Here is a 16,206-nt window from a genome sequence, read left to right on the forward strand (position 1 = left end):
TGGCACCGTTATTCATGGAACAACTGCAGTGCTGGGTCGCTGATCTCACACTGCCTCTCTCCTCCACCTGGCACCCAGGGCCTCCCTTGGCCCAGCACTCTAGTCCCTATGGGCCCTGGGCAGCCCCTCAGCGGCACCTCCCCCCCGCCCCACCTCCAGTCAACAGAACTCCTGCAGCAGAATCTGCTCTCCTCTGAGGACGCTGTGTTCCCCTGCAGGCCTCCCAGTGGCCTTTTCTTCCACAGCCCGGGGATAGGAGAAAAAAGGGAAGAGGGGAGGGAGAAACCACAGGCTGTTCTCCCTGCTCTTCATTGTCCTTTTCAAGCTTTCTCTGTCCCTCCTGCCTCAAGGACGCCCGTTTTGAATCTTGTCTCCGCACTGCAGCACCCAGGCCTCCACTTTGGCGCAGACGTCTTCCACCCTCTGGGCCACAGCCTCCCATCTCTGAGGGCTTGCCCCTGGCCGCGGTATCACTCTCAACTGGTTTGTTCCTGTTGTAGTTCCTGGTTATTCCGATATTCACAGGGATACTGCTCCCATCACCCCGGCCTCCAGTCCCTCGACCTGTCCCTGAGGATCTTGTCCCCTCCACCCCAGTGTCAACCACTCACTACCAAGGTCTGAAACTCCACCCCAAGCCGTTATCTCAATCTCATGCCCCCCGCACCCCCATCCTTGACCTTCATCGCAAAGTACCAGCTGGTGCCTGGCCTTCAGCCCTCCCTCGCCCCGGTGGGCCCTCAGACCTATCATCCCCACCATCGTTCTGCTGTCCCTCACCCCGAAGCACTCTCTACTCCAGTCACCCCAGTTTTAGCACCTGCTCAGTGGCAATCACGTTCTGATACATTCACCTTCCAATCCCCCCTTCCTCTCTCAAGTTGTCTTTTCTTGGCAAAACTGCAACCCCAGTGAAATCCAACACTCTGCTGACCCTATGCCTACATCCATGCAGCTGAACATGGCTGAGAAAACGTTGAGTGGACCCTTAGCACAGCCCGGAATCACCCTCTCTTCCCTCTAGCTCTTGGTGAAGTTTCAAACCTTCTCTCACCTCCAAACTTCAATATTCGCCCACCCCCAGCCTCACAGCTGTTCTCACCCCACTTCCCTGACTAGAACGTTCTCAAGCTCCACTCCCACGCGCTCACCCTCCAGCCCCGCCCTTCTCCCCATTTGCACAGATCGCCTATCCACACTCCTCTCTAAAGCTGCTACCTCCATCTGTGCACTAGAGTCGGTCACCTCTTCCTACTCAGGGACACAGCTCCATCAGCTTTTTCCACTTTCTACTAGACCATTCCCACTGGCATCCAAATATCTGTTACTGATATTTTCCTGTTTTATTAAAGTAGGAAGAAGAAAAAGAACCTCTTGATCCTGCCTGTTCATCCTGCCCTTCGGCACACCTTCGCAGTAAAGCTTAAGCACCGTCTGTACCTCCGTCTCTTTCTTTCTTCAGTCGACTCCATTCAAGCTTTTGCACTCCCCTCCCGTGCCCCTGCCACACACACCCTGACCTCTCGCCAAGGTCCCCAGTGGCCTCCGAGCTGCTACACCAGTGGTCACTCTCGGTCCACGTCTCCCTCGACCTCTCTTCACGTGGACACAGCCCCCGCTCCCTCCTCCTGGCCTCCCTTCCTGCTCCTGGCTTCCTGGGCATCCCCTGGCTGGGTTTTCCTCCCATCTCACTGCTCCCTGCTGCTTCTTCCTTGGCTGTCTCTTTCCCTCATCCCCACGCTTTGAAGCTCAGTTCCTGGATCTCTTCTCTATCTACACTCAGCTCCTGAGAGGTCATAAGCAATCTCAAAATTTCAAATTTCATCAGGATGCAGGAGACTCCCAAATGTACACCTCCAGCTGAAAGCTTTGCCTCAATTCCAGACTCATCTACCCCCAAAACTTTCCTGACATCTCCACTTAAGATATGTAGCAAACATCTCAAACTCAGGCCTAAGACTGAACACCTAATCTTCCTCCCAGAATTTACTCCCCCCTCAGCCTCCCCGGGACTTCCCAGGTGGCGCAGTGGTAAAGAATCCACCTGCCAACGCAGGAGATGCAAGAGGTGTGGATTTCATCCCTGGGTCAGGAAGATCCGCTGGAGAAGGATCCAGTGTTCTTGCCTGGAAAATCCCATGGACGGAGGAGTCTGGCGGGCTACATTCTACGGGGTCACAGAGAGTCGGACACAACTGAGCCACGGAGCTTGTGTGCATGCAGCCTCTCTATCCCAGCCGATGGCGACTGTCCTTCCAGTTCCTCCAGCCTTAAATGCTGGAGTTTCCAGTTCCTCCAGCCTTAAATGCTGGTAGATGCGGGTTTCATCTACCAGGGAATCCTGTTGGATTTCCTTTCAAAATATAACCAAATTTTGAGTACTTCCTTCTATCTCAACTAATGCCACCTTGGTCCGACTGACCAATCATCTTTCATCTCTTCACCGCGACCCCTGCTCCCACTGTAGTCCCTCACACCACCCCCACTGGGAGACTAGCCTCCACAGAGCATCCGTGCTGATCCTATTAAACCTGAGTCACACTCCGTCACTTCTCTGCCCAAAACCCTCCAATGCTTTTACTCAGAGCAAAAGCCAAAATCCTTACAATGACCTAAAGGCCTATACAATCTGCCCTTGGCACACACTCTCTTTTCTTTTTCTAAATTTTTTTTTTTTTTTTTTGGCTGTGCTGGGTCTTCGTAGCTGTGCAAGGGCTTTCTCTAGTTGTGGTGAGTGAGGGGTTACTCTTTGTTGAGGTGTGGAGGCTGCTCACTGAGTGACTTCTCTTGTTGCAAGAGCACGGGTTCCAGGTGCGAGGGCTTCCGTAGTTGCGGCGTGCGGACTTACTAGTTGTGGCGCGTGGGTTTTGTCACCCCATGGCATGTGAAATCTTCCCAGACCAGGGGACCAATGTCCCCTGCATTGGCAGGCAGATTCTTACCTACTGGACCACCTGGGATGTCCCTCCACCATTTTTTTTCTCATCATTACATTGTTACATCTCCACATCCCCTCACTCACTCACTCCAAATCCAGCCACGCTGGCCCTGCTCGTCCTTCCATATGTCACTGAGGCTTCTACCTCTGGGCCTTTGTACACGCTCTTCCCTCTGCCAGTAATGGTCTTCCCTTAGTTCACTGACGATAAAGGGAAGGCTTGCCCCCTGTCCTCCTTCATGCCTCTGCTCAAATCTCTCAACGAGGCTACTCTGCTCTCTCATTTTTAAAAAAATATTTTAAAAATTAATTTACTTATTCAGCTGTGCCAGGTCTTAGTCACAGCATGTGGGATCTAGTTCCCTGACCAGGGATTGAACCCAGGGCCCCTGCGTTGGGAGCCTGGAGTATTTAGCCACTGGACCACCTGGGAAGTCAGTGCCTCTCTATTTAATTCTGCAAATGCCCCATCCCCTTTCCTACCTGTCCCGTCCCCTTTCCTCAGACACCTCGCCACACTTTCCCTTGCTGGACTTCTTTTTTCATAGTGCTGGTTATCTTCTAACACAACAGAAAATTACCTTAAATAGTGTGTCTGCCTTTCCTGCCAGAAGGGGAACTCCAAGATAGAATGGATCATTATCTAGAGCAGGACCAGACACATACTAGGTGATCAATAAGCATTCATCGAAGGCATGAATCATCAAGGGAGGTGCTGGCAGACATAGCCCCTGTGCTCACAGTATTGATGGCACGTGGGGTGGGCTGGGATGGGGAAAACAGACACAGCAGAAGGGAGGTGAGAGCCCGCAGACGGTGGCTCCGGCCATTCCTCCAGCCTGACATCCCGTCCCTCCGCCCTCACACACAACAGCCCAGCTGGTTTTAATTCCTTTAGCCCTCCAAACGCCTTCCTGGCCCGGGACCTTTTCATACCCTGGGGCCCATGCTCAGGCCATTCTTCCTGCCTTCGCTTAGGGAATTCCTGCACTGCCCTCAAGTCTTACCCTCGAGCCACTGTTGCTTTGTCCCAGAGCCTGGCACTAAGCCCCCTGTAAAAATATAACTCTCAGTATACATTTCTTTAAAATTATCCCACTCCACAGATGACAAAGCTGAAGCCCAGAGAGGTTCCAGTTTTTGCCCAAGGACCCACAACCAATAACTCTCTGTTGAAATAATAAACATGTTGATTAGACAATGACAGTGGAGGGCTTCCTTCGTGGCTCAGAGGTTAAAGCGTCTGACTGCAATGTGGGAGACCTGGGTTCGATCCCTGGGTCGGGAAGATCCCCTGGAGAAGGAAATGGCAACCCACTCCAGTAGTCTTTCCTGGAGAATCCCATGGACTGAGGAGCCTTGTGGGCTATACAGTCCACAGGGTTGCAAACAGTTGGACATGACTGAGTGACTTCAAAAAAAAAAAAAGAAAAAATAACAGTGGAATCTGAAAACAGTGACTTTGAAGACTTCTGGCACTTTCCTATGGAAAGATTTGTCCCGAGGTGACTGTGGGCTGCCTCCAGCCACAAGATGAAGCTGTGCTCCCTCCATCAAGCCTTCCCTCACTGAGGTTTAGAGATCTGTGTGTTCAGTACAACTCTTCTATTTGTCTATTTGGCTGCATCGTGTCTTAGTTGCAGCGTGCAGGATCTTGCGTCGCAGGGCACAAGCTTTCTAGTTGTGGCACAAAAGCTCAGTAGCTGTGCTGCACAGGTTTAGTTGATCCCTGGCGTATGGGATCTTAGTTGCCTGACCAGTGATTGAACCCATGTCCCCTGCATTGTAAGGCAAATTCTTAGCCACTGGACCACCAGGGACATCCTTAAGACAACTCTATCCAAAGCAGAAACTTACTCCATAATGCTCCAGTCTCTGCTAACATACCTTCTCCACTGGGGAACTCAATACCACAGAACAAAATGGTTCTTTCTTTCCAAGAATATAAACAGACAAATCACAAAAGAGATGCAAATGTGAAAAACAATCCATAAAGACGTGTCTGACTTTATTAATTACAGAAGAAATACAATACAGAAAGGAGGTAGATTTAGAGTCTCAGTTTAACAGAACTGAAAATTGATAACAACTTTCTGGAGGGCAGTTTAGCCACAAATATCAAAACTTAAAGTATATATTGCCTTTGACTGCTGGCAATTTACCCCAACAAAAGAATATCACAACTGTGTTTGTGACACTTCTGTTTATATTTCAAAATTCTGGAAATAAATGTCCTACAATACAGAACTGGTTAGATAAACAGTGAGACAGCTATAGAGAGGAATACCATATAGTAGTAAAAAAAAATAATGCGATACAGGGATTCCTGAAAGTGAAAGTCGCTCAGTCGTATCTGACTCTTTGCGACCTCATTAACTATACAGTCCATGGAATTCTCCAGGCCAGAATACTGGAGTGGATAGCCTTTCCCTTCTCCAGGAGATCTTCCTAAGGTCGCCCTCATTGCAGGTGGATTGTTTACCAGCTGAGCCACGAGGGAAGCCCAAGAATACTGGAGTGGGAAACCTATCCCTTCTCCAGGGGATCTTCCTGACCCAGGAATCAAACCAGGGTCTCCTGCATTGCAGGCCGGTTCTTTACCAACTGAGCTACAGAGAAGACCTACAGCAATTCCTGGTTGCTTGCAAAGAAGAGAACTGGGTTTCTGAGGACAGGAGAGAAGTGGGGGTTTTTTTTTTAAGCAAAGGGAGAAGAGTTTAATATTCAAATTAGGTATAAAGTTGTAGCAGCGTGAATGCAGGGAAACCACAGGCCCCTGGGACATTAACAGCAGATAATGTCACCTCCCGAGAATGGAGGGAGTATTTCTAGACCTGAAGACAGAGAAGGGGCATCCCACAGAAGCCCAAGTCACGGGACCCAGACAGCTTGCTGACAGAGACCAGGGACATAAGTCTGCCCTCTGCATCTCCATTCCAGTCTCTTCTGAGTTCTAACCAGAACCAGAGGGCAGGGACATAGTCTGAGGTTTTCAGGACAACTTAGCACCCCGGGCCCTAGGACAGAGTGGAGAGGGCAATGCCAGGGGAAGAGCTCTGGTATGTTTAATTTTTAAATTTGTGTAAATGCACTTAATATTCAAAATAATAAATGAAATATTAAATACCTGTGAAAAAATGTTGTAGATCTCTATTAGTTGTTTTGGGAGGATGTCCACAATGTTGAGTGAGAAAAAAAAGTCACCACGTGGCATACAGAACACAATTTCATTTACATAGACTGAATATTATAGGTATACATACAAGTAAACAAAATTATTTCTGGAATGATGCTCCAATCTGATAATAGTGGTATCTCAAGAAGAAAGAATTTAGAGATGATTTTTACTTTTTGCTATTTATTTTCTGTAGTGTGAGGATTGTTTATAATGAGCATACTTTTTTAATACCATCAGGGGAAAATGTTGTAAAGTTATTTTCTTTTAAAAAAGAAGTGCCTTCATACACACTACTATATATAAAATAGATAACTAATAAGGACCTACTGTCTGGCACAGTGGAGTCTACTCAATACTCTGCAATGGGCTATATGGGAAAAGAATCTAAAAAAGAGTGGATATCTGTATTTGTATAACAGATTCAGTTTGCTGTACACCTGAAGCTAACACAACATTGTGTTAATCAATTATACCCCAATTAAAAAATAAAAAAATGTGCCTCTTCTGTATGCTTTGGATTGGCCAAAACATTTGTTCAGGTTTTTCCACATCTTGCTGAAAAACCTGAACTAATGTTTTGGCCAACCTGTGTGCAGAGATGGTGTTTGGAAAGAACACACACCAAGGTATTAATAGTGGTGGGTAAGACGCGTTTCTTTTTTCTTCTTGTTCTCCACTCTGAATATTTCTATTCTATGGGTTTTCTTTAATTAATTACTTTTCATAAAGGGGAAAGAGGGCATTACATTTTTAAAAAGACGTTCTTCCCTGGGTTTTCCTCCAGTGGCTGAGAGTACAACTGCCAATACGGGGGATACGGGTTTGATCCCTGGTGCAGGAAGACCCCACATGCAGCAGAGCAACTCAGCTGGTATACCGCCACTCCTGAAGGCCGAGCACCCTAGGGCCTGCGCTCCTCAGGAAGAGAAGCCACCGCAATGAGAAGCCCGCACACCAAAACTACAGAGCAGCCCCCGCTCACTGCAACTAGAGAGAGCCCACGTGCAGCGACGGAAACCCAGTGCAGCCAAAAACAAATAGATGAATTTTAAAAAAGCTCCTCCTGAAATCAAGCCCAAGTTGTTCAATGGCATCAATTACAGTACACAAAGAGCTACATGCTGTGTTACATAATTGCTCATTCTGTTAGAAAAATCATATATATATATTTCACTATGTAGGCTTTATATGTACATGTATGTATTGATATATTAATATACACACACCTCTGCATACACACACACACATACACACACACGACCTACTTTTTGTCCCTTCTTCATGTCTATACATTCCAATCCTTCAAGGTCCTTCAATCCTGTTATTAGAGGGATATATGGAAGTAGTTATTAAACACAGACTTTGAAGTCAGAATTCCAAATTGCCCACAACTGTGTAATTTCAGTTAAAATTGCTTTCTTTAAATGTAAGGCTGGACACTATAAGCTCTTAGAGGAAAACACCGGCAGAACACTGACATAAATCACAGCAATACTTTTTGGATCTGTCTCCTAGAATAATGAAAATAAAAACAAAAATTAAAAAATGGCAACTCCTTAAATTCAGTCTTCTGCATAGCAAAAGAAACCATTCAAAAAATGAAAAGACAGCTGACACAATGGGAGAAAACACTTGCAAATGAAGTAACCAACAAGGAATTGTGTCAAAAAACACACAACCCAATCAAAAAATGGGCAGAAGATCTAAATAGACATTTCCCCAAAGAAGCCATATAGAAGGCCAAAAAGCACATAAAAAGATGCTCAACATCACTAACTATCAGAGAAATGCAAATCAGTTATCAGAGAAATGCAAATCAGTGATAATGACGTATGACTTCACACTGGTCAGAATGGCCATCATCAAAAAGTCTGCAAACAATAAATGCTGGAGAGGGTGTGGAGAAAAGGGAACCATCCTACACTGTTGGTGGTAATATTGGTATAGCCACTATGAGAACAGTATGGAGGTTCATGAAAAAACTAAAACCAGAGCTATCATATGACCCAGCAGTTCCACTCCTGTGCATGTATCTGGAGAAAGCTAGAATTCAAAAGGATGCACGCAGCTCAATGTTCACTGCAGCACTGTTTACAACAGCCAAGATGCGGAAGCCTCTTAAACATCCATTGACAGGGGAATGAATAAAGAAGTGGTAGGGCTTCCCTGGAGGCTCAGCGGTAAAGAATCCGCCTGCCAATGCAGGAGACACTGATAGGATCCCTGATTCGGGAAGAGCCCATGTGCCGTGAAGCAACTAAGCCCATGTGCCTCGACTATTTCGCCTGTGCTCCAGAGCCCAGGAGCTGCGTCTACTGAGGCTCATGCGCCCTAGAGCCTGCGCGCCACAGCAAGAGAAGCCACCACAGTGAGAAACCCGAGCACCGAAGCTAGAGAGTAGCCCCCGCTCAACACAACTAGAGAAAAGCCTGCACCGCCACAAAGACCCAGCACAGCCACAAATACATACGTAAAAATTATTTTAAAATGATAATCTTAAGAAAAAGTGGTAAATACATACAATGGAGTATTACCCAACCATGAAAAAGAATGAAATAATGCCATCTGCATGGATTGCGTGGATGACCTGAAAATCATCATACTAAGTGAACCATGAACTTCCAGACTTCAAGCTGGTTTTAGAAAAGGCAGAGGAACCAGAGGTCAAATTGCCAACATCCGCTGCATCATGGAAAAAGCAAGAGAGTTCCAGAAAAACATCTATTTCTGCTTTATTGACTATGCCAAAGCCTCTGACTGTGTGGATCACAATAAACTGTGGAAAATTCTGAAAGAGATGGGAATACCAGACCACCTCATCTGTCTCTTGAGAAACCTGTATGCAGGTCTGGAGGCAACAGTTAGAACTGGACATGGAACAACAGACTGGTTCCAAATAGGAAAAGGAGTACGTCAAGGCTGTATATTGTCACCCTGCTTATTTAACTTATATGCAAAGTATATCACGAGAAAAGCTGGGCTGGAGGAAGCACAAGCTGGAACCAAGATTTCTGGGAGAAATATCAATAATTTCAGATATGCAGATGACATTACCCTTATGGAACAAAGTGAAGAAGAACTAAAGGGCCTCTTGATGAAAGTGAAAGTGGAGAGTGAAAAAGTTGGCCTAAAGCTCAACATTCAGAAAACTAAGATCATGGCATCTGGTCCCATCACTTCATGGGAAATAGATGGGGAAACAGTGGAAACAGTAGCTGACTTTAATTTTCTGGGTTCCAAAATCACTGCAGATGGTGACTACAGCCATGAAATTAAAAGACGCTTACTCCTTGGAAGGAAAGTTATGACCAACTTAGACAGCATATTCAAAAGCAGAGACATTACTTTGCCAACAAAGGTCCATTTAGTCAAGGCTATGGTTTTTCCAGTGGTCATGTATGGATATGAGAGTTGGATCATAAAGAAGGCTGAGCACCAAAGAATTGATGCTTTTGAATTGTGGTGTTGGAGAAGACTCTTGAGAGTCCCTTGGACTGCAAGGAGATCCAACCAGTCCATCCTAAAGGAGATCAGTCCTGGGTGTTCATTGGAAGGACTGATGCTGAAGCTGAAATTTCAATACTTTGGCCACCTGATGCAAAGAGCTGACTCATTGGAAAAGACCCTGATGCTGGGAAAGATTGAGGGCAGGAGGAGAAGAGGATGACAAAGGATGAGATGGTTGGATGGCATCACCAACTCAATAGACATGGGTTTGGGTGGACTCCAGGAGATGGTGATGGACAGGGAGGCCTGGCGTGTTGCGGTTCATGGGGTCGTAAAGAGTTGGACATGACTGAGTGACTGAACTGAAGTAAATCAAAGACAAATATCATATGATATTATTCATATGTGGAATCTAATTTTTTTAAGGTGCTAAGACTCCTTTTATTTAAAAACATTTATTTATTTGGCTGTGTCAGGTCTTAGTAGCAGTATGCAGGCTGGGTCATGGGCCACATGGGCTCTCCAGTTGTGGGAAGCTCTGGAGTTGTGGCATTCGGACTTCATTTCCCTGCAGCATGTGGAATCTTAGTTCCCCCACAAGGGATGGAACTTGAATCCCTTGCATTGAAAGGCAGATTCTTAACCACTGAACCACTGGGGAAAGTTCCTAATTTTTTTAAAGAAATGATACAAATGAACTTATTTACAAAACAGAAACAGACTTACAGATATCAAAAACAAACTTATAGGGACTTCCTGGTATAGGAATCCACCTGCTTGCTAAAGCAGGGGATGCAGGTTCCATCCCTGATCCGGGAAGATTCCACATTCCTAGAGGCAACTAAGCCAGTGCACCACAGCTACTGAGCCCCAGTTCTAGGGCCTGTGCTCCTCAAGAAGAGCAACCACTGCAATGAGAAGCCCACACTCTGCAGGGAACTGCGGCCCTCACTTTCAGAAACTAGAGATAGCCCTCATACAACAAGGAAGACCCAGTGTGGCCAAAAATTAAGTAATAAATAAGTAAGATTATTTTTAAAAAACAAACTTATGGTCACCAAAGGGAAAACGTGGTTGGGGGTGGGGGGTAGATAAGTGAGGTTTGCGATTAAGGTACACACAATAATACATAGGAGGACGGCATAGCAACCCACTCAAGTAATCTTGAGGGGAAAATCACATGGACAGAGAAACCTGGTGAGCTACGAGCAGTGGGGCTGAAAAAGAGTTGGGCACCACTGAACTGACAGAGCTTGCAGGCCCTACTATATATAAGTAAAAAACAAACAATGACCTACTGAATAGAAAAGGGAACTCTACTAAGTATTCTGATAACCGATATGAGGAAAAGAATTTGGAAAAGAATGAATATATGTATAACTGAATGACTTTGCTGGACACCTGAAACTAACACAACACTGTAAATAAACTATATCCCCCCAAACCCCAAAATCTATACTCCAATAAAATGTTTTTGAAAATCTCTTTCTTTAAAAGAAAAGTCAAACAGTATCTATTTAATAGTATCTATCTGTTAACGTGGTGACGATCAAATGAAGCAATGCATATGAATATAGGCTGGTATAAAATAACAAATATTGAATAATTTATTCTTATTTTGCCAAGTACTCAGTAGTTAAAAGGCCTTCCCTGGTGGCTCAGACTGTAAAGAATCTGCCTGCAATGCAGGAGACAGGGGTTCGAACCCTGGAAGATCCCCTAGAGAAGAGAATGGCAGGCAACTCACTCCAGTATCCGTGCCTGGAGGAGGGAATGGACAGAGAAACCTGGAGGGCTACAGTCGAAGGGATTGCAGAGTCAGAGACGAAAAACAAATACTGTTGTCATTTACCTCCGCACCGCGAGGGGAGCTGCCGCCCTCAGGCTAGGCAGGCTCCGGGCTCAGGGTGGTGGAAGTTCGTCTAGCCGCGGTCACCGCCATCTTAGAACGCAGGCCTTCCACACCCACGGGGTGTGGCTACTTCTTTCAGTCTTAGAAGCAGACCGCTCGTCAAGATACCCAGGCCCTTACCTCCTTAGGCGCTCCCTTCAGTAAGCCGTGTTCTCCAGGCATTTTAATCTCCTTGGAAACGCTAAAATCGGCGTCTTCCGGGAGCTGTCCTCGCCCCGTGACCCCAGACGTGCACTTCCGGGACAAGAGCGTGACCCGTCGCCCCGCCCTCTTCCACCCTCTCTTTCCGGTGGCGGAGTCTGGGGAAGACGCGCAGGTAGGAACCCTGGACAAGGAAAATCGGCTGGCATCCTGCAGCACGGGGACTCATCGGGGCCAAGGGCTTGGGGCTGAGGTCTTTCTGCGGGAAACAAACCTCGTGCCGGGCGAGAGGAGCACGGCGGGCTGACCCAGACTCTGTTTCGCGCCCTGTCTCGGGAGGCGGCCGCCTTGGTTTAGGAAAAAGCTGTTAAGTGTGGGTGAGTTCGGATCTAGCCTTGAAGGCGTAGGCCCGGCGCCAAGACCACCACTACCTTAACCGGCAGCACACCGTGGTTGGGAAGGATTGGGTAATAAATAAGTTGGTCTAATGGAGTTCCCACCTTAACCGGTTTTTTCCTGGGCAGTCTCATCCCGGGCCTCTGATCTCTGGAGTTGTCGAATCTGGAAAGTAGGAATAATCGTCTCGTGAATCCCGTGGGGATGTAGTGAGGATTCAAGAAGGGAATGCAGAGGAAACGGCCTTTCCTTAGGTGCTTCCTGAGTCCGAGTGACTGCTAAGTCGGGCACATTGCAATTTCTGTGCAGGTCTCTCAGAGCCAGAAATTGAGGGTAGGGATTGCACATCGTTGTTTGCTGAACACCTATCACGCGCCTGCTGCCCCTGAAGCCAGAGATGAGGGGCACTCTGGTCTTGGCAGGGTGGGTTGGGAGTCCCCTGGGAACCCTGATTTCTGCTCCCGCCGGCCTGGAGCGGGAGAGCCAGAGCTCTTCAGTGTCCTGCTCACCTTTCTCGGGAAGGAAGTACTCCCAGAGTTGTAAACATTTGGGGTTTTGTCCTTAACGTTGGAATTTGTTTTTTTTTTCTCCTTAAGAGATGGCACCTCGCAAGGGGAAGGAAAAGAAGGAAGAACAGGTCATCAGCCTCGGCCCTCAGGTGGCTGAAGGAGAGAATGTATTTGGTGTGTGCCACATCTTTGCATCCTTCAACGACACTTTTGTGCACGTCACCGATCTTTCTGGCAAGTGAGTTACCCCCGTGGGGAGGCACAGGACCCAGTTAGCAAGGGCTGGGATTAGAAATGACTGGGGAACTGAGTAGCACTTTAAGGGGATCCCTGGAAATATTTTCATTAAGGATAAGTGCTTGGTTGATTAGTGCACAGATACTGTAATCTAGATGCTGGAGTTCTAAGAGAAAAGGAGGTACACTTTGTGCCTTTACAGCCTGGGGACTTCTTATGTCAAATGAGGAGGAATTACTCCTATTACTCGAGTAATAAGATTAAAGCTAAGAGTAAAATGTTGATGCAGTGTTAATCTGGGATCTATGAACACCTTCACTGCCGAGCCTAGGGCAGTCTTGTGGGATCAGGATGATGTTCAGATTGACCTTCATCCTCTGCCCTTCCTGGGCAGTACTGCTCTCTATCTTTAGGGTGTGATAATGCACTCTGAATCCTCGATGGGTAAGAAAGAGAGGATCCTGTGCTTTTGTTCCCAGGGAAACCATCTGCCGTGTCACTGGTGGGATGAAGGTGAAGGCTGACCGAGACGAGTCCTCTCCATACGCTGCCATGTTGGCTGCCCAGGATGTAGCCCAGAGATGCAAGGAGCTGGGGATCACTGCCCTCCACATCAAACTCCGGGCCACAGGAGGGAATAGGTAAGACTCGGGGGAGAAGGAGGTCCCTGAGCTTGGGCAAGGCATCATAGGTACCTATGTGATTAATATGGGCATACCTCAGAGATACTGTGGGTTTGGTTCCAGACACCACTGCAGTAAAACCAATATCTCAGTAAAAATGAGCAGCGCTGTTTTCTCAGTGTGTATTACAGTTACGTTTACACTATACTGTAGCCTATTGTGTGTGCAGTAGCATCCTGTCTTTTTTTAAAAATGCAGCATACCTTAATTTAAAAATATTTGATTGCTTTAAAGAAAATGTAACAGGGACTTTTTTTTTAAGGCATGATTTGTGAGGCACAATTATGTGAGGTGTGCCTGTATTTGGTTTCTGCACGCACCCCGGCCCCAACTGACTGTGTTAACTGAGCATACACAGCATGTGAAGTGCTATGTTCTAAGTACTAGAAAAGAGTGATGGGGGAAAACAGGTATTGTTTCCATCCTCTGTGGCTCTCAGGCTGGCAGAGTCAGGCTTTAAATAAAATAGAGAAGGGGAGCGTATGGTTCCTTTTTGCAGTAAATGTTGGGAAGCAAAAATGTGTCAGGGCTGGGTTGATAATAAAGTTTAAATGAAGACCTAATGTTGTGATATTAGGAACTGGTCCAGTGAAGGAAGGACAGACGAGAGTATTACAGCCAGGGACAATGGTCTTGGAATGGAAGTGAGCTTGGCAAATCTCTGGGCATGAAAACTTTTTAATAGTAATGGTTTGAGGTTGAGGTTGGTTTGTCTGTTAAAGATGGCCGCTATGTTGGGAAGAGACCAAATAGGAAGTTGTTAAGTGATCCATTGATCTTGGGAGGGTGGGAAAGGACAGATCACCAAAAAGACTTAGAATCGCAGCATGTGGCGAAAGGGAGCACAAACTGTGGCCCATGGTGCGGGGGAGGTATGCAGCAAATAATGACTTGGCCAAAGGCTTTTCTTAATTTCGGTATTCATTTTCTAGGACCAAGACTCCTGGACCAGGGGCCCAGTCAGCGCTCAGAGCCCTCGCCCGCTCAGGGATGAAGATTGGGCGGATTGGTGAGTACCCCTCCTTGGCTGATGCTTAGTTTCCTTTCAAGTGTGACCCCAGAAAGCATGCGGTCTGTGCAGTGGATATAGGCCCTGGTCTGCTAACTCTTAGCAGTTAGATTTGTTAATGGGATGTGCAAGAGGTACCCAGTGATATAAACTCTCTACCTGAGCACTCACGCCACCTTGACCTGAATGTCCTGCGTTGGAACAGCACCGTGTCATTTCTGTACTTCTGTGCCTGATGGTGGCTGGTGGAACTAATGGGAGATGAATTGTCCTTTCTAGTGTTTTCAAGGGAGTTGTGTTCAATATTTGGGGGGGCTGACTACTGCGTATTGGTAGAGCTGGCCAGTCATTGTGACAAAAATATGTGGGGGAGGCAGTGGCTCCCATGGTTGAGAATCACAGCAGATCTCTATACTTGCATAGTGTTTATACCCTTGTGTCTGTGATCTGACCATTTATAGCTCTTAGGAAGAAAATGTTAGCCCTTCCCTGCTATTTCTGTGGCAGTGTGTACTGATCCCTCCACCTGATGGTCCATCTCTCTAGAGGTTTTTTCCAAAACATTTTCACTCTTCTTTTACCTAATTAAAATGGAGCTATTCTTCAGTTTGAGAGGACTTTTCCACTAGAGTCAGTGGGCTAGGTATCAGAGACCTGGATTTGCCACCTGCCTCTGACATCCTATTCAAGTTGCCTGCTCTGTCTGAGCCTCAGTTTCCCCTTCACGGAAGTTGAGTTCAAACTACGTGAGGAGTTTTGAGGAGGCATCTCCACACCCATCTGCTACATACTGAGGACTTCCTTGTGAAGCAGTAGGATCCACTGCTGATCTGCTTGACCACGGGCCTTGGGCGGCCTGCTCCCCTTCCCACCCAGCTCCAGACAATGATGTGTTCTCTTCCTCCCCACAGAGGATGTCACCCCCATCCCCTCCGACAGCACCCGCAGGAAGGGGGGTCGCCGTGGTCGCCGCCTGTGAACAGGACTCCTCAAATTATTGCTTTCTGTTAATAAATTGCTTTGATGTAAGCTGTTTTTGACTCCAGTCGTCTCTCCTTTATGTAGGGGCCACTGGTTGAGGGTAATTGATTCCTTCTTTCTGTCTGTATTTAACCAGGGTATGGGGCTGTCTTCAGGTCACGGATGCATTGATAAACCAGCAGCCATTAATAGATAGATTACTTCAGAGAATAGGTATAACCTGTCAGAGAGGAACACTAGGTGTTGATCCAGCCCCTGCCCTGGGACAGGGAGAGCCTGTGTTCTCTGAACTGGTTTCCTGAGGAGGAGCTGAAGGAGAGGTGAAGTTATGGTGCTACGGTTGGGTCTTCTCAACACTACTGGTTGTGGCATTAGTTGCCTCAGTCATCTAAAGAGACCAAGGTCTTGGAGACCTTGTTTTGAAAGTGGAGATGTTGATTGCAAAAATGGACCAGTTCTTAAAGAGCGGGAATGGAGTGGAAACTGTTGAGCCCAGTGTAGCCTGAACAGAAGAGCCTTCCAGACAGCCATATATAAACACGTGTGGGTGGGTACTCGCCCCCCACACCTTCTGTGCAAAAAAGGGAGTACACTGTCTTGTATCTTTCTTTTCTCACTTGGCAGATCTAGGAGGTTGTTCTACATCAGTACATAAAGTACATAAAGATTCAGTCACCCACCAATACACACCAAGCCCTATTTTCATCAGTGATAAAAAAGTTTGTGCTTTCCGGAAGCCTGCATCCAACTCCAAGTACCCATTGGCACCAGACGG

At 46.9% G+C, this 16,206-nt stretch overlaps 1 protein-coding gene and 1 long non-coding RNA gene across 3 annotated transcripts in view; one reads left to right on the forward strand and one right to left on the reverse strand.

Annotated features, from left to right (window-relative positions):
- LOC108636348 overlaps positions 1-11,681 on the reverse strand; it is a 30,468-nt gene extending 18,787 nt beyond the window's left edge. Inside the window, exons 1-2 of the long non-coding RNA XR_001918290.1 lie at positions 11,596-11,681; positions 7,382-7,434 (exon numbers count right to left, since the gene is read on the reverse strand). This is a non-coding gene — a long non-coding RNA (uncharacterized LOC108636348). The remainder of the gene's footprint in view (positions 1-7,381; positions 7,435-11,595) is intronic.
- RPS14 (ribosomal protein S14) lies at positions 11,533-15,484 on the forward strand. 2 transcript variants are annotated; one of them, XM_005683172.3, is made up of 5 exons: positions 11,533-11,791; positions 12,609-12,759; positions 13,238-13,399; positions 14,374-14,450; positions 15,362-15,483. In XM_005683172.3, exons 2-5 carry the CDS (start codon positions 12,611-12,613, stop codon positions 15,427-15,429), a joined length of 456 nt encoding a protein of 151 aa, XP_005683229.1. In that variant the 5' UTR covers positions 11,533-11,791; positions 12,609-12,610; the 3' UTR covers positions 15,430-15,483. The 2 variants fall into 2 exon arrangements, with proteins under 2 accessions (XP_005683229.1, XP_005683230.1); XM_005683173.3 differs by having other exon boundaries at positions 11,754-11,993; positions 15,362-15,484.

The sequence above is a fragment of the Capra hircus genome, chromosome 7 (genome assembly GCF_001704415.2).
Source record: "Capra hircus breed San Clemente chromosome 7, ASM170441v1, whole genome shotgun sequence".
NCBI lineage: Eukaryota > Metazoa > Chordata > Mammalia > Artiodactyla > Bovidae > Capra > Capra hircus.

What these genes read in the sequence shown, in the direction of transcription:
- RPS14 (XM_005683172.3), top strand. Translation starts at nt 12,611, where the DNA reads ATGGCACCTCGCAAGGGGAAGGAAAAGAAGGAAGAACAGGTCATCAGC. An exon ending in GTCACCGATCTTTCTGGCAA is followed by an intron (nt 12,760 to 13,237) that starts GTGAGTTACCCC and finishes TTTTGTTCCCAG; the next exon opens with GGAAACCATCTGCCGTGTCA. An exon ending in GATGAAGATTGGGCGGATTG is followed by an intron (nt 14,451 to 15,361) that starts GTGAGTACCCCT and finishes TCCTCCCCACAG; the next exon opens with AGGATGTCACCCCCATCCCC.